Source organism: Ornithorhynchus anatinus, chromosome 12 (assembly GCF_004115215.2).
Source record: "Ornithorhynchus anatinus isolate Pmale09 chromosome 12, mOrnAna1.pri.v4, whole genome shotgun sequence".
Taxonomy (NCBI): Eukaryota; Metazoa; Chordata; class Mammalia; order Monotremata; family Ornithorhynchidae; genus Ornithorhynchus; species Ornithorhynchus anatinus.
In genome coordinates, this window is record NC_041739.1 from 54,431,990 (window position 1) to 54,455,979 (window position 23,990).

The window sequence follows — 23,990 nt, forward strand, 5'->3', positions numbered from 1 at the left end:
CCTCCTAACCCCTTCAATAATGATAAGGAAAGATTTCTGGAATTTAGATTCAAAATAGATGCAAATCATTACAGCTTTGGTCTAACCTTAGTTATTCAATTTTTAAAAATTCAACTTTGGCTTAATTTTATAATTTTTTATAAAGAAAATTCTTAATCTTTCCTTAATATTGTTTTAGCTTGAGTACACTACTTCAGCCCTGAAATTTTAAAGGATAGATTGTCTTTGTTAATGTTTGTGTAGATAAAATTTTTTTTTGTTTAATTTTCACATTAAGCGAGCCTCTGGGGAATTGTGACAGCCTACTACCACTTCTGGTATTGATCCTTCAAAAGAAATGGCTTTGATCATCCTGTGGTAGGTAGGATGAATAAATTAAGTTAGATAACTATTTTTTTCCCCAAAACAGTCATTCTGTACATTTTACAAGTGTTTGTAAAAGCTGAGGCTAGTAACCATCTTGGCAATCATTATCATCATGATCTCCAATGGGTTTGTTATGATAAGCATCAAGCATTAACTTTCTGCTTTCTAGTTCAATGCTCTTCGACAGACTGGCATCCTCTTCGCTGCTGGATTGACTCTCAGTGGATTTGCTGTCTCTCTTGGATGTACTGTTCTCCTGGGACTCACTTTCTTCAGAGTCGCTCTCTTTGGTGCCTACCTGTTCGGAACTGCTCTCTGCACTGTCCTCTTTAGAAGAGCTTCTACTATGAGAAAGGAGACCTTCGTGACTAGAACTGCTCTTTTCCTCAGATGACTCTCTGCTTTCCTCTGACTGCCTGCTGCTCTCGCTAGATTTGCTGTGCTCTTGGCTCTCTCTCGATTCACTTTCTGATTGGGAGGACTTGCTCAAACTGCTCTCCTGACTAGAGTCACTGTCCACCTCATCGCCGTCCTCATTTGGTTCAGGGTTGTCACCCCGAGATGTGACCTCAGAGTCTTCGTGGGATTTGCTGCTCTTTTGCTTTAGGACAGTTTCTTGACTCGATCCTTTGCTGTGATCCTTTGAGCTGCTGAGGTCCCGGGAGCCTCTGCTGTCCGCCCCTTCCCGAGAGCGACTCCCAGAGTCCTCGTGGGATTTGCTTTTGCTGTTTTCCTCAGATTGTCCAGGGCTGGCTTCTCTGGAGCTGCTGTCTTCAGTGGAGTGACTGTCCCTTTCTTCCATGGAGTTGCTGTCATTCTGTTCCCCGCTGTCATCTTCCTCCTCCTCTGATATCCCTGCTTTTTTGAGCCATTTCCTGCTGGACTGCCCCACGGATTGGCTATCGTTCGAATCCTGCCGGCTCCCTTGCTCACTGTTTTCTTGACTGCTCTCCTTGGAGTTGAGACTGTCGCTGCTCATGCTGGAATTGCTGTTGTCACTCCCAAAGGAATCAGGGTCATCCCCCTGCATTTCATCATCGTCAAATTCTTGACTGTCACTGTCATGCTCTTCACCATTTTCTCGGCTTTGTCCATCACCGTCACTGGCTCCACTATCAGCGGCGTGGCTGACATCTTCCCCTTCGTCAAGATTCTGGCTGCTGTAATCCCTCTGGGTGTCAGCATAATCTTCTGAGTCGTCTCCTACAGTGTTGTCATCCCCAGCCCCAACGAATGGGCTCTCTTCCTCCTGTCTCTGGATGGACGCTTGGCCATTCTCCTCATCTCCAAAAGTGTCATCGCCGCTGTCATCTTCATCATCATCCTTGCCATCTGCTTCCTTCATAATGCTTTTAGTGGGACCCATGGCTGGTTTATACAGCCGATGCAAGTCCTCTTCTGATTCAGTGCTGTCACTGTTATCTTCACTGACCTGGAAGTCAAGATCACAGGCGGTGTCAACACGAGATCATTTAGGAATAGATTTTCCAGTTCGTGAATAATAATTAGGTGCCTTCTACATGTGTGGGCAGGGAACTTGTCTACCAGTTCTGTCATATTGTACTGTCCCAAACATTTAGTGCGGTGCTCTGTGCACAGTAAGTGCTCAATAAATACCATTATCATGATGAGAAAGTACTCCTAAATAGGAGAATTGTTCAATTCTCCCAGTGTATGAAAGAGAAACCAAGACACTTAATTCTGCATCCCTTCAGCACCATCCAGTGGCAGTAGATACAAAATAATCAGGCCCCACACTGTCCTACACTGTCCTACCCTTTAGGAGATAAGGAAAGCAATCATCTTATCCCCATTTTTCAAATGAGGAAATTGAGACACAGAGAGGCTTAGCGACTTTCCCCAGGTCATACAGCAGCTCAGTGACGGTTGGGACTAGAACTCTGGTCTTCCAAATCTCAGACCTGCGATAATATTAATAATAATAATGATGGTATTTGTCAAGCACTTACTATGTGCCATGCACCGTCCTAAGTGCTGGAGTAGATACAAGGTAATCAGGTTGTCCCATGTGGGGCTCACAGTCTTAATAAGCCCGTCAAACGGCAGGGACTGTCTCTATCTGTTGCTGACTTGTTCATCCCAAGCGCTTAGTACAGTGCTCTGCACATAGTAAGCGCTCAATAAATACTATTGAATGAATTAATCACCATGTTACAGATGAGGGAACTGAGGCACAGAGAAGTTAAGTGACTTGCCCAAAGTCATACAAATGAGTGGCAGAGCCAGGATTAGAACCTGTAACCTCTGACTCCCAAGCCCGGGCTCTTGCCACTAAGCCATGATGCTTCTCCACAAGGTCATTTCCACAGAATCATACTACATTGTGAATTCTCCAGACCTAGCACTCTCCTTTCCACTCCTTCTAATCCCACTTGTTAGCCATTTATGGCACAGTAATATTTCCAATATTTCCCCTAGGTGCTGAGGGGGTAAAGTGAGAGGATGTGAGTCTCAAATCATTCAATGTTTCTTTCGTTTGCAAATGTCGGTAATGGTTTGGTGAAGGTAAAATGAAAATTGAAAGAAGGAATTTTGAATAATTCCCAAATTAGATTTATCCAGTCCCCAAGACCCTGTATAGTAGATACCATGAGCAAAGATACTCAACACCTAGTTGTATAAAGAGCTAGAGTTGAAAGCCCATTACCCAAACTAATTGGATCCCAAGCTAGCTTAAGTAAATCTATCTTGTCAGTCTGGCAGGCTTCCAGTTTTGTTTGCAAAGTGAATGGTTGTTATTTTTTTTCCCATCATTCGAACTAGATTTGGTGTGGATAATAGCTTGGACAGCCAAGATTAGGAAAACAGGCATCCTGCCTGCCGGCCAACAACATTCTAGAGCTGGGGGAGAAGGGCTCCCAACCAACATTGGAGGTGGGAGGTTGGGAGTTGGGGGATGATTCTAAAGACAGAACAGAAGAGTTTCCAAGCCAGAGAGCAAAGAGCCGCCCAAGAGTTGGTTCCAGAATGGATCTAGAGTGGTTCTGCTGACATCTGCTAAACAGTTCCTGCAAAGGTTTCCCTTTCTTCTCCCAAACTTGAGCTGACTTTTCATCCCCTGAATTCTATCAACCCTTCCACCCATTCTTAGAATCCGGGACTGTTTACCCTGCATCCCACTTGCTTAAAAAAAAGAACACATTTAGAACTCTTTCCATATAATTGAGCCCATCTCGGTTCACATAGGTGCTTAAATAGCCTGAAAATCCAGGGGAAATCAATTTAATTACCTGTTCCTCTGAGCTATCTTTACTTTCCTCTGATGACTCACTGCTTTCCTAAAAGAAGGGAAAGAACTGTAAGTTTATTTGTACTTTTGTTATTCCTTACCGGAAGAAAAAAGGGGTTGGGCAAGCATTGCTGGAACTTCTTATGTCTAGCTATTCTAAATATTCGCATGATTCTGTCATTTGTGTTGTATAGCTCATGTTTTGTATGGTTATTTGTGTATGTGCATCCCCCATTTGGCCGGAAGCTCTGTGAGGGCAGGGAATGGCCTCTTGTTTCTACTTGGCAACTTCCCCCAGGACTTGTCCAGAGGCTCGAATACTGTTAGCTGACAAATACCCAGGAATTGCTTGTGATTAATTTATATGTATTACATTATAAGCTCCTCGAGGGCAGGGAATGTGCACTGGGCTAATTTGATACTCTTCTTGCACTCAGGAGTTCAATATACATCAATCAATAAATGAATAAATGATATTTATTGAGCATTTACTGTGTGCAAAGCACTGTACTAAGCGCTTGGGAGAATCCGATACAATAAAGTATGTAGCACAAGGAGGTTACCAACTAGAGGGAGAGTCTGCTTTAAAAACAAATTAGAGGTAGATATGTATGTGTGTATATCTTTCAGTTCAAGGATGATGCCACAGATGGCTGTCCATGTGCTAAGATAAAGGATCATCTGAGACAGTGCTCAATAAATGCCATTTATTTAGAGAGACAGGGAGAGAGAGTTATCCTTCTTACTAGAAGAAGACGTCCCCTAACGGTGCTTCGGATTTAAAGGTCTGGCTTTTACAGAGATTCCTTAAATGGGGTGACTGTGATGAGAAAGCAAGGCCACTGCTAGGTAATGAAAACAATGAAATATAACTGAGCAAGCAAGATCATTACCGTAGTTCGATCTCGTACCCGTTGTAAATGACCCTGTTGAGGAAAAATCAAGAGATCTTAGATATGTGGCTGAAAAAATTAGAAATAATTTTATCTTATTTTGGAGCATCTGAGATTAAACACTAACAAAATTATTGCTCAAAGTGACTTTTCTCCAAGAAATGCACTGACAAGTGTATGTTCTCCTACAAATGAAGCTTCAAATGGATGAGAGTTTGTAAAATCACCCAAAGACTTTTCTAACAATCGCTGGTAACTGTGAAACATAGTCACAATGCCATACATATAAGCCTTGGTTTCCTCTGATTATAATGAATCTTTTGTCTGCCTCATTTTCATCTCTTGCCACTGACATCCTGCTCCCACCATCCTTTCTGCCTAAAACTCCCTCACATTTCACATCTGGCAGACCACTGCTCTCCCCATCTTCTAAACCCCCCTGAATCACATCTCGTACAGGAGGCCGTCCCTGGATAATCTCTCCTCTCCCCACCCTATTAGCCCCAACATCTCCCCCTGCCCCAACAACCCCCACTGCCACTTCAGCACTTTTGCACTAAGCACTTGTATACTCACCCCTCAACCCATAGTACTTAGGAGCTGATTTTTATGATCTGTTGCTTACTTCTTCCTGACATTTAATTTATTCTCCATCTCCCCATATAGGGCAGGAATTTATAAAACTCATTTAGGGCAGGAACATGTCTAATAATTCTATCATACACATCCATGTTCTCAGTACACTGTTCAATCAATAAGTACTATTGATTGATTGAATTATGGATAGTATATTCCTCTATATGTTTGAATATTTACCAAATGTAACATGTGAACTTAATTTGTTATTAAAATATTGTAACTACCCTATTATTGATCTGCACACACTTGTCTAAGAGATATATTTTCTCACAGTCTGTTTCCTTTCAATAAAATTCTTCCGCCAAACACATTTGCTCTGCTTACCTTCCACTCTTCAGAGCTCTCAGATTCGGTATTTTGATACCTTGCTACCTAGATCCATGGAGAAAACACAGTTAAACATAAAAAAGAGAAACATAGAGAAGCAGTGTTGCCTAGTGGATAGAGTGTGTGCCTAGAAGTCAGAAGGACCTGGGTTCTAGTCCCAAATCCACCACTTGTCTGCTGTGTGATCTTGGACAAAGTCACTTAACTTTCTGTGTCTCACTTTCCTTATCTATAAAATGGAGATTAAGTCTGTGATTCTCATGTGGGACATAGACTGTGTCCAACTTGATTAGCTTGTATCTCTCCTAGTGCTTAGTACAGTGCCTGGCGTATAGCTTAGTACAGTGCCTGGTTTAACAAATATCATTTAAACAAAACAAAAAGATATTTTTTAAGGAACCAGCTGCTAAAATTTTCTGAATCAGGGAAAGTACTTATAAGAGAGATAGAAAATTATGGGAAACCCTCTAATGGGAGTTTGGGGTTCTCAAGAAGCAGCATAGACCAGTGTAAAGAGCATGGAACTGGGAGTCAGAGGACCTGAATGCTAATCCCAGCCCTGCCATTTTCCTGCTGGGTGACCCTGGGCAAGTCACTTAGCTATTCTGTCCCAAAGTTTCCTCATCTGTAAAACAGGGATTCCCTCACTGTTCTATCTCACTTTAACTTGTGACCACTAAGCACTTAATATAGTGCTTGACTCACAGTCACCACTTAACAAATATATATTATTATTATCCTTATGGGGAACAAACAAAGAGTCTGCATAAGGAATGCAAGTACTGGGGTTTGGCAATTGAAAAGTTGATCAATGGTTACAGTGTCACTCACGGGGAGAGCCCAAGACAGACTCCAAAGGCAGATGAACAGGAGGAAGGCAGTCTTCATAGCTGATCAGAGAGTCTCAACCTGCAGCCCAGAGTAATGGCATATTATTAGACAGCATTGATACCAAGTATTTATGCTATAGCCATTGACAGTTTTAGGAACTTTGTTTCTGCACAAAAGAAGAAGTCTCATATCTGACAAATTGCATTACCTTTGAGGGAAGCAGCTTGGAAAGGACGGGCCTGGGAGCAAGGGACCTTGATTCTAATCCTGGCTCTGCCAGTTAATCTGCTGTGAGACCCTGGGAAAGTCACAACTTCCCTGTGCCTAAGTTACCTCATCTGTAAAATGGGGACTCAGAGTATGAACCTCATATGGGACATGTACTGTGTCCAATTTTGTATCTACCGCAGTGTTTAGTATAGTGCTTAAAAAGTGTCATTAAGGAATGTATCTAACAGGCATTATTTTTTGCATGATTCATTATTTAACAATTAGTGAAAAAAGGAAAACATTTTACACTTCCCTTTCATAAAATCTATCACCCTCTGAACTTTTAAAGAATTCACAGCCATCTCTAACCTTCCATTTACTGAAACCAGTGATACAAACATTTTTTGTAGATTGTAGTAAGTCAGTGAAGACCCCAACCCACATTTCTGGAACCTAAAATAATTCTTAGATAACTATGGGCTTTATTCCAAATTTTGGAGGATAGCTGCATATTTCAGTGTTGCAATAAATAAATTCTGGACATCTGTTTTGAGGTCCTTAGTCATATATAATACATGATTATGCTAAAATTTTGTAAACGGCATTCAGGGTTCCAAGAGAGTTAGGGACAATTATATGTTTACTTAGAATCTTAAATGCATACTGTGAAAAAAAGATAAATTTAGACTCTATTCTTCTAGAGGAGGGCTTTATAATTTATCAGATTAGTGGGGCAAGGAGATTTTTAACTATTTTAAAACAGGAGTAAAATCTTCAGAGAAAAGGAGAGAGATTTTAAAGACAATTTTTTGTCACGTTACGTATTTCTGATTAGAATTTACTACTTCTATAATCTGGATTGCATTTATAATCATGACATAGGGGATAGAGCACGGGCCTTTGAATCAGAAGGTTGTGGGTTCTACCTCCACCAGTCTGCTGTGTGACCTTGGGTAAGTCACTTCACTTCTCTGTGCCTCAGGTACCTCATCTGTAAAATGGGGATTGAGACTGTGAGCCCCATGTGGGACAGGGACTGTATCCAACCTGATCTGTTTGTATCCACCCCAGTGCTTAGTGCATTGCCTGGCACATAGTAAGTGCTTAACAAATGCCCTAATTATTATTATGCTTATAATTTTGGCTTCCATGCATAACTAGGGCAGAAATCACCCCATGTGAACTCTGACAGCACTATGGTCATGGGTGAGATGGCTTATGCCACCAGCAACCACCCCGAGAGTTAGACAAGGACCAGACAGTTGCCCTGATATCTGAATTCCATTGCAGGTCCTCTCGGGTCCCATTTTCTTTTCCTCTTCTCATGCTTCACTTTCCTAGAGCATCAGTTAGGAAGCTACTTATTCCATTTACAGAGTGGTTCAAAGTTCATCCAGGCCATTGTATACTGAACCAGTTATATTCAATAGGCTACTAGTAGCTTGGGAGTGATTTATTCCCTGGAAACTTTGGGTTCACAGTGTTTGGTAACTGTGCTGGGAAGAGCATGATTCGTGTGAAATGTGTTTGGAAGTTTTATTTCAAAGCAATTGAGATAAGGTTTTTTTTTGTTATTTTTAATTATTGGTGCTTTTCAAGTGTTTCTGCACCAGGCAGTAGACAGGACTCTGGGGTAAAACCAGGATAATTGTACCGGATTCAGTGAGTCCCACAAAGGGCTCGCAGCCTAAGGGAAAGGAAAAATAGGCATCCATCTCAATCAATCTGTCACCAACTCCTGTCAACTCTACAGCATCTCTAGAATCCATCCTTTTCCCTCCATCCAATCTGCTACCATACTAATTTCCACCATATTTACTCCATCAGCCTTCTCACTGACCTTCCTGCCTTGCATCTCTCCTCTCTCCAATCCATACTTCATTCTCTGCCCAAAGTCAATCATTTTAAAATCACACCTCCATCAAAAGGCCTTGATGCTCTCACTATCCCTCCCCTCTTTGTCCCCTATGTTCTTGGCTGTAAACTCTTAAGCAGTTTGATACCCCAGCCCCACTATGGGTAATTTTTCATTTTTCTGAAAAACCATTCGGTCCTTATCTCCCCACTCCTCAAAAGCCACCAGAGGTTGCCCATCTATCTCCACATCATATAGAAACTCTTACTTTCCGTCTTTGACACTCAAACAGCTCTCTCCCTCCTACCTTACCTCTTTGATCTCCGACTACAAGCCAGCCCAAATGCTTTACTCCCCTAAGGCCAATCTGCTCTCTGTACCTCATTCTCTTTTGTCGGCTGCTGACTCTTTGTCTATGTCTTTCCTCTGGCTAGGAGCTCTCTCCTCCTTCATACCCAATAGTGGTGCCATACTCCCCACCTTCAAAACCCTCTAAAATCATGTGTCCTCCAAGAGGCCTTCCCTGACTAAACCCTCAATTCCTCTATCATCCCTCTCTTCTGTGTCACTTATGCACTTGGCTGTGTACCCCTTGAGCACTTTGATACTCACCCCAGCCTACTGCTTCCCCTACCTGTAACTCTGTAACTGATTTTAAAGTCTGTCTCCCTCTTTAGACTGTAAGGTCCTTGTTGGTAGGAATCAGTCTGCCAACTCTGTAGTGTACTTTTTCAAGCACTTAGTACAGTGTTCTCCACACATTGTGCTCAATAAACACCACTGCTTGATTAGTAGGAGAAGAGTAGATAAGTAGGAAGGAGAAGGTCTAGAATACTTCAAAATCAACTGTTGGTAATTTCAATTTGATCCAGAGAGGAATGGGCAACCACTGGAAGTTTTTGAAGAGTGTAGAGATGTGTGCAGAGCATTGTTTTAGAAAAATGATATGGGTAGTAGAGGGAAATAGGACTGGAAAGGGGAGAGGCTGGAAACAGGCAGATTAGCAGGGAGACTAATGAAGTAGTCAAGCCAGGATATTACAGGGGCTTGGACCAGAGAGAGGAGTGAATTCTAGAAATGCTGTGGAGGGAAAGTGAGGATTTGGTAACCAGCCAAATATGAGCAGGGGGTGATGAAAGAGAGGGAGGAGTCAAGGTAGGAGGCTTCATTGATTGGAAGAATGGTGGTTTTGTCAGCTGTGAAAGGAAAGGTAGGTAGAGGAGAGGATTTGGGAAGAAGAAGAATTCAGTTTGGGGCATGTTGAGCTGAAACTTCCAGTGGAACGTCCATATAGACATACCCTAGAGGCAGGTGGAAATGCTAGATTGCAGGGAAGGAGAGAGGTCAGGGCTAGCAAAGAAGATTTGGAATTCATTCACTTGGAGATGGTAATAATAATTGTAGTATTTAAGTGCTTATTATTTGTCAAGTACTCTACTAAAAACTGGAGAAGATACATAATAATCAGCTTGGGTACAGTGTAAAGCCAGGAGAGTGGATGAGTTCCCAAAGGGAATAACATAAAAATTGAGACGAGAAGGGAACTAGAACAGAGCTTTGCGGGATGGTCTGTCAAAAGAGGATTTGCCTACAACCTTCATCATCAGTGGGAAAAACCTGTTAGGTCAAAAGAGTGGGGATATCACAGGAGATCACTCAACTTGGCTTTTCAGTCCGTAAAGAGTTTGGGATTGGGCCTTTGAGACTGTGAAAATTGGGGAGATTGAATCATAACCGACTTGATTTGCCCCTTAGCTCTGATTAAAATTTGTGGACTTCCTATCTTAGTCTCCTACAAATTCAGAAGACTTGATGTCAATCCAAAAGGCACTGCTAACCTGGACCTGCCAGGAATGGATGTACGTTGCAGGATTACGAGTATGAAGTACCAGGAGTGTTTTAATGAATGAATGGATTTTGAAAGATTTAGAATCCTAATTTATTTCCTCACACAATATTTACATCTGACAGATGGTGCCTACCATCTCACCCCCACACAGAGGCCATGGAGAAGCAGCATAGCATAGTGGATAGAGCATGAACCTGGAAGTCAGGAGGTCATGGATTCTAATCCCACCTCTGACACTTATCTGTTGTATGGCCTTGGGCACTTTACTTCTTTGTACCTCAGTTTCCTCATCTGCAAAACGGGGGTGAAGACTGTGAGCCCCATATGTGTTAGGGACTATGCCCAACCTGATTTTCTTGTATCCATCCTAGAGCTTAGTAAAGAGCCTGGCACATAGTAAGCATTTAACAAATACCAAATTATTATTATTATTATGTCTTTGAAACAACTAGAATGTCAGATACTTGAAGGAGAGTATTGTGCCTTCTAAATCTCTTGTCCTTTGTCAAGTATTTAGTATCATGCTCTGCACATAGGAAGCATTCAAATACTACTGACTGAAGAGCTAATTCAAAGGAAACATCAAACTAACATCCATTTGGACAGTTGTGACTTAGGTTTCCTTGGGAAATGCAACCGCCTTTTATGTAAGCAACACCATCAAATGGCTACTCTGAAGACTGAATGCCAAGAGGAAAATCTGGACAGGTCCCTTAACCTCACTGTCCCTTAATTCCTTCATTTATCAAATGGGGATTAAAATCCCTGCTCTCCCTCCCTCTTAGATTGTGAGCCCCATGTAGTATAGGGATTGGATCCGGTATGCTTCGTCCGTACATACCTCACTGCCTAGCACATAGTAAGTGATTACAAAATGCCATAATCTCCCATTACCCAAAATAAGATAATTCACCCAGATATAAGGCCTCACATTAGCTAAAACCTTCACTAGCTGAGCAGAGGTGGCAGAGATGGCTTTACAAGGGTGGGAAGTGATGTTTTAGCTTTTCTTACAGGATGTGCAGCTGACTCTCACATTCTGAATTTTCTTCTGTTAGCAGTCCCGCACAAATCCCATGTTAGTTTCTACATAGGTCTATTCATTTCATTGTTCAGTCACAAAAATAGCAGGCCCGCATGAATTTCCAAGACATGAAAATCCTTACCTTTGTGTTGACTGCAGCTGAGGAAGACTTTCTTGAGAAACTCTTGGGTTTTTGGATAGGAGATCTCCAGCTGAATATTAGGACCAGTGAAGATGTCTTTTTTTGTTGGGGTCTGAAAGCTCCTCAGGTAATGCAGGAATTTAAACTCTGGTTTCAAATCCTCAGCAGCCAATCAGGCACTACCTGGGGGAAACTGATGTCACAAGGTGTCACTGGAACTCCAACACACACCCACACTTCCTCCAGTTTGCAGAGGCAGATTTTCCCTAAAAAACTCTTGTGGTTCCCAAAAGACTAGACTATTTCCACTTAATTGAAGATCTTCCCAAACGTTTGTTTTGATTTCTAAATTTACACTGTTCACATCCATGCAGGCTTATGAGCATCGTAAACAATGACAGCTTCACCCACGCTGGGACAGATCCTGCCGTCCGACCTCAAAGCGGGGAAGGGTTGGAGGGTAAGTTTCCTGTTAATACATATTTCCAGGTTTTACCAGCAGGAAGTTGGTGTGTTTGAATTTCCAAAACCCTGGATGCCTTTTGTTTTTCAGTAATGAGACTGTTTGGGCCAAACCTGTCTTCAGGGCCCACATTTCTCCGCAGAAGTGCTGGCATTCAAGGGCATAAGAAATAATACCTCTTCCCCTAGAAGGAAACGTTTCAAGCCATTTGCTGCTTGTCTGGTCTTTTGCTGTGGAGTTGTCCCCGACCCCTAGCGATTCCACGGACACATCTCTCCCAGAATGCTTCATTCTGGTACTGTATCCTTCGAGTTTTCTTAGTAAAAATAGAGAAGGGGTTTACCACTGCCTTCTTCTGTATGGTAAATTTGAGTCTTTGCCATCTACTCAATCCCATGCTGCTGCCCAGCACAGGTGAGTTTTGATTTGTAGTAGATTACCTTCCACTTGCTAGCCACTGTCCAAGCTAGGAATGGAATGGGTATGCCTCTGCTTGACTCTCCCTCCTGTAGTCAAGACGGGTCGAGTACCGGAACTCTCCAGGTGCGATTCCGAGAGGTGCATTTGATGCTACAGCAGCGATTTTGTTTATAAGGGCCTCCGATCAGATTACCTCAGTTTCCTCCAAGGAACAAAGCTATTTAGAACCAGACAGGACTTTTATAGTCAGTGATATTTATTGAGCACTTACTGCATGCAGAGTACTGTACTAAGTGCAGCGTGGCGCAGTGGAAAGAGCACGGGCTTTGGAGTCAGGGCTCATGAGTTCGAATCCCAGCTCTGCCACTTGTCAGCTGTGTGACTGTGGGCAAGTCACTTAACTTCTCTGTGCCTCAGTTCCCTCATCTGTAAAGTGGGGATTAAGACTGTGAGCCCCACGTGGGACAACCTTATTCCCCTGTGTCTACCCTAGCGCTTAGAACAGTGCTTGGCACATAGTAAGCGCTTAACAAATACCAACATTATTATTATTATTATTAAGTGCTCGAGAGAGGACAATACAACAGAATTGGTTCACACTTTCCTTGTCCACAGTGAATGAGCATACAGTCTAGAGGATTGTTAGGTAGTTTTTCAAGAGTAAAACACAATATAAATGGTACAGGTAGATACAATAATTACCATATTTGCTCACTTAACTGCCTCATTGTTTTGCAAAATTTTTCTAATCTCAAAACAGGGAAGGGCTATTGAGTGAAGCAGAGAAGCAAGGGACTGAGAGTCAGAGGATCTGGGTTCTAATGCCAGTTCCAGCACTTGTCTTCTGTGTGACCTTGGGTAAGTCACTTCCCTTCTTTGCTCCTCAGTTACCTCATCTGTAAAATGAGGATTAAATCTTTCTCCCTCCAACTTGGACTGTGAGTCCTTTGTGGGACAGAGATTGAGTCCAACCTGATTATCTTGTATCTACCCCAGCAGTTAGTACAATGCTTAACACATAATAAACACCTAAAAGCTGCCATCAAAAAGTGGGGCCAACCTAGAATAAAGTCTAGCTATAAGGGGAGCAGGAAAAGAAAAAAAATAGGAGAGGAAAAGCAGTGCTGCAAGTATTTAGTGACTTAACTCTCCCCTTCCCATCTCTTCCTATCCCAGAGTTTGAAGGTTTCAGTGAAGAAATTTCTTGCCCACCGTGAGTCTGTATTTGTGGTATTACCATGTTCTGATGATTCTTTCTTCCTGCCACAGTTAGTATCACCATGGCTGCTTATTATTTTTAAAAGGGAAACTTTTATTTCCTCCTCAAAATCATGCCAGGAGAATTGTGGGGTAGAGGCAGAGAAGCAGCATAGCCTAATGGAAAGAGCATGGATCTGGGAGTCAGAAGGATCTGGATCTTATTCCCAACTCCACCACTTGTCTGCTTTGTGTCCTTGGGCAAGTCACTTAACTTCTCTGTGCCTCAGTTACCTCAATTGTAAAATGGGGATTAAGACTGTGAGCCTCAAGTGGGACATGGACTGAGTCTGACCTATCTTGTATGTACCCCAGTCTTAGTAAAGTGCCTAGCACATAGTAAACACTTAACAAATACCATTTTAAAAGGAGAGAGAGAGATGATTTTGGAAGTAAATATAGAAAGACAAAATATTGCCTTCAGGCCTGAGTCCTTCACTGTCAGATTGAAGGTGCCACTTTCAATTGACTTGGAAGCTTAAAATTTAAAATACGTTGAAAGCAAAACAAATGTTCGGAATATTTCTTAGTTTCCTACAAGTGATTAATTATTGCATTGCATCCTTATTGCAATTAAAGAAATCATTCTGACAAAGTCAAAGCTAATTAAAGAGGCCCATTTACATTAAACAAAAACCCATGTATTCAATTGCTCAATCCATGAATAGCAGCGGCTTGCTTGGAAGCTGTGATCCTCTAATGCAAGCTACTCACTCTACTTGCTGTGTTCTATCTAGCCGCTGACCTCTCACCCACATCCTGCCTCTGGCCTGGAATATTCTCCCTCTTCATATCCAACAGACAATTACTCTCCTCTACTTCAAAGTCCCATTGAAGGCACACCTCCTCCAAGAGGCCTTCTTTGACTGAACCCTCTTTTCCTTTTCTTCCTCTCCCTTCCGTGTCACCGTTGCTCCCTTTATTCATCCCCCCATCCCAGGCCCATGGCACTTATGTACGTATCCATAATTTATTTCTTTCTATTAATGTCTGTCTGCCCCTCTAGACTGTAAGCCCATCTTGGACAGAGATTGTGTCTGTTATATTGTTATACTGTACTCTCCCAAGTGCTTAGTTCAGTGCTCTGCACAAAGTAAGTGCTCAACAAATACAATTGATTGATAGCATTATTGAACCCTTACTGAATGTGAAGCACTGTACAAAGAAGCAAGAAAAGGGTTCCCTGCCCTCAGGGAACTTAGAATCTAACAGGAAAGGTGGAAGAAATACTAAAAATTTTTGTTTACAAACAATGAGAGTGAGAGGAAGAACAAGGATATGGCACAAAGTAGGCAAATATATCAGGTTGAAATAACTAAATAGCTATTTGAAAATATGAATATAAATAGGCATATGAGAAGTGGTTAGGGTAAGAAAAAGATATCCAAGTGCTAAAGATGGAGGAGGGTTAACACGCTTTGAGTGGTGTGTATTAATTGGGAAGACTTCTTGGAAGAGGTGGACTTTTAAATAGGGCTCTCAATATGGTAGGGCGGGGGAGTTGTCTATTTCTCATATACTTGCTGGGACACTGGTGGAGTCTTTCCTTCAATCCATGATTATATATCATTTCTGACAGAATCAACAGAACAGTTGGGCAGGCTGCCCATAGCCACATCCTCAGTTCAGAGAAGATAGAGATTGCTGCCTCAGCGAAACGAATTGATGTATGAAGTCACATCAGTCACCCTGCATTGTGTTGGGGAAAAATGTTTCAAATTTCACTTCATCCGGGGATTTCAAAAATAGCCTCTCAATTGTCCCCCCTTTTACAAAGTGCAAATCAGTAGGCACAGGAGAATGAACTATTGCCTTCTTTTCTTTTGGTTGCTTTTTTGTGGGTTGAGAGGAAGCACTGAGGAAGGCTTTCCTCAGTTTTCATGGACAACATTGCTTCTGCTTCTAGGAGGAGATGGAATGGTGTTGAGCTTCAAGGTGGAGTCTGTCCGATATAGATCCGTGATATTTTCATGACCTTCCCAAGTGCTCAGAAATCTCGAGTAGTAGTAGGTGAAAGTACATTTTTCCAAGGGATAAAAATGATTATATTTATGATATTATATTCAGTATTTCCTTTACACTCACAAATATATGCATTCACATTATGTGTGAGCATATTTATATATCAAATATATCACTGGTGTATTCCTTCCCATTTCTATCTCCCATTTTTCCTCCGAGTTCTGTCTCTTTTGTCTTTTCATCGACAACTCCTCCACGGCACTTGAACATTCCAATGTATGTGGTTGGAGGGGAAACACAGAAATGAGTTTTTCAGTCAGGCGTTGGTATTAATTGAGTGCTTATTGTGTGCAGACCACTGTACTAAGTGCTTGGGAGAGAACAATATAAATGATATGCCTCAGGGGCAACACAAGAGTTGCCAGGCTCTACCCAGCGATGGTGGCAGCGGTTGAGAGCCACCACCCCACATTACCCGCCTGCTTTTGTACAGATGGGATCTGTACTTGGCCTAGGACCTGGGGCAATTACCCTACTCGCTCCTTCCTCCCTACGGCACCGCTTAGGAACCCAATCGTTGGCATGGGACTCCTAACTGAGCATCACTCCAATGAATTACATTAGAAAATATGTTTATTGCACAGATTTCCTCTACATTTGATATCGCAACATGACTTCGAAAGGACTAAATAAAAGGAAAAGGAGGATTACAGGTCATGATGACATCTTCATTTTGCTGACACACATGATTCTCTGTTGCATTGAAACCCTCACCCCTTCCCCTGCTGCCCAAGTAGAAAGGGTCTGGGGCAAAGAAGACTTAACCCTAAGACATAACAGAAATGAAATAAGCATCAGCTTTAGTGACCCTAGGGGAGGAAGCCAGGAGGAGGGTCCCCAAGTATTTTCCACAAGCAGCTCTTGGTTACGTCAGTGTTGATTAATAGAGGGGTTAGTTAGTGGTATTGCCAGCCAAATTTTAACAAATTAGGCAGTTTGATTCAGAATGCTTTCTCATTAAACCCTCTCAAATCATCAGCTACAGGGGTGGAGCACTAAAATGCTGGTAATGTGCCTATGAGGAATTAGGCCCCATCTGAATTTAAGGTCAAGTACAAAAACTATAATTCTCTGCATCAGTGAGTTGTCCAAAATCAATCTCCAAACCTGTTTCTTCATTCCTCTGGGTAGCAACAGCCATGGCAATTTCTATAATGGGAATTAGTGAACGCTTGACAAATAGTAGGTAGTCCTCCCTGCCCCACCAAAAGAGGTAAGCATGTATTATCTAAAGACATTTCTTCACTATTTCTTTTAAAAGAGGAAAACCGCATTTTGATATCAACAAGCCCTGAGGTCAAGCTATTGGTCATACACTCTGCTCCTGACCTTCACATCCCTATTATAGCCCACAGACAACTCTGCCTGCTCTTCTGTAGAATTCTTGTGAGCCCATTGTTAGTAGGGATTGTCTCTATTTGTTGCTGAATTGTGCTTTCCAAGCGCCTAGTACAGTGCTCTGCATACAGTAAGCACTCAACAAATAGGATTGAATGAATGAATGAATTAATTAATTAATTCATGTTAGGTAGAAGTTGATGGGCAGCACCAGACCGATTCAGCTCTCTTTCTATGAGTACTTTATAGGCGCCTTTTAGGAAACCCTTGGAAAAGAGTGAGTTTTCTATATTTAAAGGGTGGCTCTTGAAATCTAAATCGCCATCTGGTTAACCATCACAGCTTCAGATTTTTAATCATTTCCTCCGATACCTTTTTGTAAATTTTAATGTAGCTAACGTTAGAATGCAACTGGTAACATTTTAGGGGGGCGGGAAGGGGAGAGATGGCCTATTTCCCCAGGTTTATTTTTACAGTGTTCCATCTTATCTAAGAATGAGTTACTTTGGACTCCCTTCCAGACCTGACAGGTTGATTTAACTCCTTCAGTTGCATTTGGAGGCAATTCACATTTGACTTACACATCAAGAATTCTCTGTGGTTTTACTTCTCCAGAAATTCCGATTTCACAGTGCCCATCCTAGCAGGTACCTTGTGGTATCACTTCGAGTTTAATCATCGCTTGTGGAATTGTTACTGTCACTTGCACTGTCGCTGTCATCATCCACCACCTTAGCATTGCTATTGTCGTTCTGCTCTTCCAATTCACTGTCACTTCCATTACTGGTAGAACTGCTGGACTTATCCCCATCACTCTCATTGGTGTTCTCAGAGGTGTTGTCACTGCTGTTTGACTTACTCTCGCTACTGTCGCTGCTATCCGATGTATTATCGCTGCTGTTGCTGCTGTCAGATTTGCTGTCGCTGCTGTCACTGCTATCGTTGCCATCAGATTTGCTGTCGTTGTTATCACTGCTGTCACTGCTGTCACTGCTATCAGATTTGCTGTTGCGGCTGTCGCTGCTGTCACTGCTGTCGGATTTGCTGTCGCTGTCAGATTTGCTGTCGCTACTATCACTACTGTCACTGCTATCACTGCTGTCGGATTTGCTGTCACTATTATTACTGCTGTCACTGCTATCACTGCTGTCGGATTTGCTGTCACTACTATCACTGCTGTCGCTACTATCACTGCTGTCAGATTTGCTGTCACTACTATCGCTGCTGTCACTGCTATCACTGCTGTCGGATTTGCTTTCGCTACTATCGCTGCTGTCACTGCTATCATTGCTGTCAGATTTGCTTTCGCTACTCTCACAGCTGTCACTGCTGTCAGATTTGCTTTTGTTACTATCACTGCTGTCACTGCTGTCAGATTTGCTGTGGCTACTATCACTACTGTCACTGCTATCACTGCTGTCAGATTTGCTGTCGCTACTATCACTACTGTCACTGCTATCACTGCTGTCAGATTTGCTGTCGCTACTATCACTACTGTCACTGCTATCGCTGTCACTACTGTCTGATTTGCTGTCACTATCACTGCTGTTGCTACTGTTGGATTTGCTGTCACTGCTATCGCTGCTGTCACTACTGTCACTGCTGTCAGATTTGCTGTCACTGCTATTACTGCTGCTGTCGCTACTGTCGCTACTGTCAGATTTGCTGTTGCTGCTGTCACTGCTGTCACTGCTATCACTGCTGTCGGATTTGCTGTCACTACTATCACTACTGTCACTGCTGTCACTGCTATTGCTGCTGTTGCTACTGTCTGATTTGCTGTCACTGCTGTCACTGCTATCACAGCTGTCACTGCTATCACTGCTGTCACTGCTATCACTGCTGTTGCTACTGTCTGATTTGCTTTCACTGCTATCATTGCTGTCGCTGCTGTCGCTGCTATTACTGCTGTCTGATTTACTGTCGCTGTCGTCACTGCCACCATTGACATCTGACTTGCCGTTACTATCTCCGCCATCTGATTTACTGTCGCTGTCATCATCGCCATCGCCATCATCATCACCCCCACCATTCGACTCATCAGAATTGCTTGAAAGGTGTCCCTCGCTATTGCTAGCGTTCTCACTTTCTGATTCGGCACCTTCATTTCCGGCCTGCTGACTGCTGTCGGAGCCATTAGTCTCATCGCTGCTATCAGGGTCATCTCCTTGCATGGGTTCATTGTCGAAATCATAGCTCTCATCATATCCATCACTTGTGCTTTCACTGCCAATTTTATTGAACTCGTTCAGAGTTCAGGAAAGTTATCAGAGCCCACTCGCTCAATAAACCTCAGTATTAGACCACATTTTCATTAATTTTTTGCCTCCCATAATGAAAACAGGACATTGCTTTTCAGGTGAGGTTTTGTGCAAGTCTACTTAGCAAACAGAAAAGTCGGAAATGCACTGAATTCCTCCTCTCGTCCATAGCTAGACTCCTGTTTAGGTAGTAAAGTATCACACTTGAGTAACTCCTTCAGAAGTTGATACCGAATGGCCAGCTTCCAGAATTGATCATTTAGCAGGCAACAAGTATTCTGAGGTGAACAGGATTGGAAAATAACTGGTGTAAGGGAGTGAGGGGAGATATGTGTAGGAATGTGTGTTTATATGTGTCCCTAGATTGGTCCTGCCTTCCCATACCTACCCCTGCTGGATGGACAGTTTCCAGCAGGCCCTAGAATGTTCACCTATGTATCCTGTCCATCTGTAAATATCTTTAGATATCTCCCCTGACTCTCAGAGTCCCCACAACCCCTATATGTGCCCATCCACTTGCAAATCCCAACACCCCATAATAATAGTAATAATAATTATGGTATTTGTTAAGTGTTTACTATGTGCCAAGCACTGTTCTAAGCGCTGGGGAAGATACAAGGTAAGCAGGATGTCCCACGTGGGGCTCACAGACTTAATCCCCATTTTACAGATGAGATAACTGAGGCACAGAGAAGCAAAGTGACTTGCCCAAAGTCATACAGTTGACAAGTGGCAGAGCCGGGATTACAACCCATGACCTCTGACTCCCAAGCCCGTGCTCTTTGTACTAAGCTGGCACCACCACATCCCAACCCCTTTCTACTGTCCTTACCCCCAGAATCCATTCCCATTATTCCAACAGCAACATTACTCCCATCCAGTGTGATTCTGCCTCTCCATATTCCTCCACCTTTCCTCAGCTTCCTGCTGTTCCCTCCCACTGTGCCTTGCTCCATTCTGAGCAAATTTCCTTTCATCTTGAATGGGTCCTATTGCCATCCCCAAAACTAGCAGCCTTTGGGAACCCACTACATCCCCTCCTTCTCTTAACAGTCAGAGGCTCCCATTGTCCCCCTCCCCCACTCATGAGAAGGTAGGACAGGTCCAACTATAGCTAGAGACAAGAGAAGTAAAACACTAATACCTGTTTTGCCACTTGTAGTTTTCCTGGAAGATGTAAATCCCCAGATTGGTCAACAGCATCTCTCTCCCAGGTATTGAGGTGAGAAATCTAGTGAATTAGAGAGACACAACAGACTGGAGGATGAAAACATGGTTCCCATTTGGTGTAGCGTGAGTTCTCCCAGCTGTGAATCAGAAGTTACAGCAAAAAGCCAAAGAAAAAGGTGTTGAAAGAAAAAGATCAGAGAAATATCCTATTACTGGTCTTTAGAATAGAAGATAAAAGCAGAGCTCAAATCAGGAACAATGATGTTTTCTTCCCTTTTTTAATAGTATTTGGTTAATACTTACTATGTGCCAGGTACTATACTAAGTGCTGGGGTAGATATAAGCTAATCAGGTTGGACATAGTCCCTGTCCCACATAGAGCTCATAGTCTCAGTCCTCATTTTACAGATGAGGCAACTCAGGTGCAGAGAAGGGAAGTGACTTGTCCAAGTTCATACAGCTGACATATGGTAGTGTTTGGATTAGGACCCAGGTCATTCTGACTCCCAGGCTCATGTTCTATCCATTAGGCCATGATGCTCAAGTCTCCTTAACCCATGTGGGCACCTATAGAGGGGAGCCTCACTTCTCCAGAGGTAGAGCAACCCTCAGCAGCTGCCCTGCTGTGATTGTTGAGACCAAAATGTTTGTCCTGGGAGGGCTCAGGCCTCCCTTGAACCAAGGCTGCCCAGGACTCGAGTGCCCTCCTGTGCCCTCACAGGGCCTGCTTGTCTCTAAGGGGGGGGGGGGGTCCCAGCACAGGGTACTAAGTCCCTGTTATAGGGATGTTACTGGGAATGGGAAGACCTGGCCCAGCCCCAGAAGTATCCCAGATTTTACAGGTAGTCAGAACAGGCCTTAGACTGAGCCCCATTTGGATTTGACAACTGTAGGGCCCGTATCTGGCTGAATCCTCATCTTCTTTGGCTCTTTGGCTTAATAATAATAATAATGATAATACTTGTTAAGTGCTACTTTATGCCAAGCACTGTTCTAAGCTCTGGGATAGATATGAGTTAATCAGGTTGGACACAGTCCCTGTCCCACCTGGGCCTCCCACTCTGAATCCCCTTTTTACAGATGAGGTGACTGAGGCCCAGAGAAGTTAAGTAACTTGTCCAAGGTCACACAGCAGACATGGGATTAGAACGTAGGTCCTCCTGACTCCCAGGCCTGTGGTCTATCCACAAAGCCACACTGTTTCTCAGCTGCTTCTGGCCTACTGGTATATAAACCTTGCCCAAGCATCCTATTTTGCTTGATGCCAATTCCCAGGGACCCCATCTGGGGGCAAAAGAGTCCCTTCCCTCTCTGCAAAATGTAAATACCTCAAGGGGCCTGGAGAGAGTCACCTCAAAGACAAGAAGATACTCGCTCACCAGGTCACCTCTTTCTGCTGCATCATCTTCATCAAAAACATGGGTTAAGTTCCTCTTGAGCACAGAAGACTGTGTTAGGCACTTAGGAACAGACATTAGAAATAAGATGTGGTCCTTGCCCTCGAGGAACTTACTGGAGGCAAATGGACATAAAATGCCAAAGAAACCAAAGGTTAAGGAACACCTGCAGAGATGCAAATGAAGAAAAATCAATAAATAGAATTTGTGTGTATATCTGTTGAACTAATGGTTTAGGGGACTGAGAAGGCAGCATGACCCAAAAGGTGGGAGATTTGGAAAAATAGTGTTGCCTAATGGATAGAACACAGGTCTTGGAGTCAGAAGGACCTAGGTTGTAATCCTAATTCTGCCACTTCTCTGTTATGTGACCTTGGGCCAATCATTTAACTTCTCTGTACCTCAGTTCCCTCATCTATAAAATGGGGATTAAGACTGTGAGCCCCATATGGGATGTGGACTGTGTCCAACCTGATTAGCTTGTATCTACCCCAGTGCTTAGTACAGTGCCTGGCACACAGTAAGCCCTTCACAAATACTACTTAAAAAAATTAGGCTGTAGAGGAGGTGACTTTTAAGGATGGATTTGAACGTGTGGCGGGACATAATTTGTTGAATTTGAGAAGGGGAGAGAGGGATTGGCAAGAGCAAGGAAGATCAAGGGAATATATATTTGGAAGGTACCCTTAAGAGCAGAAAAGAATAAGAACTGGAGTGTTGCAAAAGACGACAGTAGGTAGAGAAGAGGGAAGCAACCCTACTAAAAGGTGAAGAATGCCTGTTCTTGTTCTGAATATACTCAACCTGTGCAGAGTGCAACTGTCATGCCAATCTTAATGTCTAGGGTGAAACTTCCATCCGATTAAACAACAAGTGAGGTAACAAGTGGAAAGAATTTCTGGCGAAGGACATCCTAAGGTCATTTTGAAGGGAAAATACATACTGGAAGGGCCTTTGCGATTGTCAGAATGCAGAGAAATATAACGGCTGCCTTCATCTTCTCCTTGATGGGAATGACAGCCTAAGGAGAAAGAATACATGCCAGCATGAGTGACTCAACTGAGACCGTGTTTATGCTAATTGATCATTTTGGTTGCACTAAGCCATTAGAACATATGTCCAATGTGCGAACTAGTTTCGAGTCCAGTTCCTTCCCCTGCACGAGAACAATGTAGCCTAAATTCAGGAGAGTGATGTCTGATGGGGTGAGGGAAGAGGAATGAGTGGAAGTGAAAGTGGACACATCTCTTGTCACCTTCAATTCCCTTCCCAGATGCTTTTTTGAGCAGTCCCAGGAACATACCCTTCCAGGGGCAACTGGATATTTAAGACCCAGAGTTCCAGGAATATGCTCCCAATGGCAGCGACCCCTGGGGCTTATGCACAGCATAGCCATTCTCCCTCAGAAGGGGTAGGACATGTCCCTCTATAAAGATTGTGGGTGTGTGCGCGCACACACCCTCATCAGGTGCATCTTCATCTAGAAAAATCTGCTTTTTATCAGTTCAGCAATTTACTAAGTCTGTCAAAAATCTATCTTTGGAGGATAGACCATTCACAATGCCTGGTGCATCCTCATAACTGGACTTTTTGGATCTGAAGGGCAGGCAGTTCCAGAGGGCAATCTAGACATGAGTCCTCTGGCCTTCAACAAGAGCCATTTCAGAGCAAATGAGGATCTTAAATAGTCCTTTGAGCCCAAACACATAGATGGTGGCTAAAGCCCTGAGGAAGAGAAAATAAAACAAAACCCTACAAAATCACTCATAGAGTATAAGCTCCTTGTAGGCAGGAAATGTGTCTTATACTTCTGTAATAGTTCCTAACCACTCTGTACAGTACCATTATTATTAGCAATAATAATAATGGTGGTATTTGTTAAGCACTTACTATGTTCCAAGCACTGTTCTAAGCGCTGGGATAGAAACAAGGTAATCAGGGTGTACCACGTGGGGCTCAGTCATAATCCACATTTTACAGATGAAGTAACTGAGGCACAGAGAATCTAAGTGACTTGCCCAGTCATACAGCCGATAAGTGGCAGAGCGGGATTAGAACTCATGACCTCTGACTCCCAAGCCTGTGCTCTTTCCACTAAGCCATGTGTAAGCCATCCGTGGCAGCTGCGTTGGTCATCTCCTAGAAAACCAGAAACCCCTACCCTTAATTGTGATTTGACCGAGGCAGGATGGGCAGAAAAGGCTTGGACAAAAGGAGGATATCAGTCCTAGCCTTACCCTCATCCATCTGCCATTGGGACAATTCTGGTAGGTCAA

General features: G+C 43.0%; 2 protein-coding genes and 1 long non-coding RNA gene across 3 annotated transcripts in view; 1 reads left to right on the plus strand and 2 right to left on the minus strand.

Annotated features, from left to right (window-relative positions):
- The window catches only part of LOC120638720, a 56,312-nt gene extending 43,241 nt beyond the window's left edge, over positions 1–13,071 (plus strand). The window contains exons 2-3 of the long non-coding RNA XR_005660613.1: positions 11,761–11,846; positions 13,030–13,071. This is a non-coding gene — a long non-coding RNA (uncharacterized LOC120638720). The remainder of the gene's footprint in view (positions 1–11,760; positions 11,847–13,029) is intronic.
- Positions 194–1,776, minus strand: DMP1 (dentin matrix acidic phosphoprotein 1). The gene has a single exon (XM_029076546.2). It carries the CDS (start codon positions 1,730–1,732, stop codon positions 449–451), a length of 1,284 nt encoding a protein of 427 aa, XP_028932379.2. The 5' UTR covers positions 1,733–1,776; the 3' UTR covers positions 194–448.
- Positions 13,072–17,557: 4,486 nt separating the features above from the next.
- Positions 17,558–23,110, minus strand: LOC103165069 (dentin sialophosphoprotein). Its single transcript, XM_029076547.1, has 4 exons — positions 23,018–23,110; positions 22,658–22,735; positions 19,294–19,425; positions 17,558–19,129 (listed from the first exon to the last, which is right to left on the minus strand). Exons 1-4 carry the CDS (start codon positions 23,108–23,110, stop codon positions 17,558–17,560), a joined length of 1,875 nt encoding a protein of 624 aa, XP_028932380.1.
- Between the last annotated feature and the right edge of the window lie 880 nt (positions 23,111–23,990).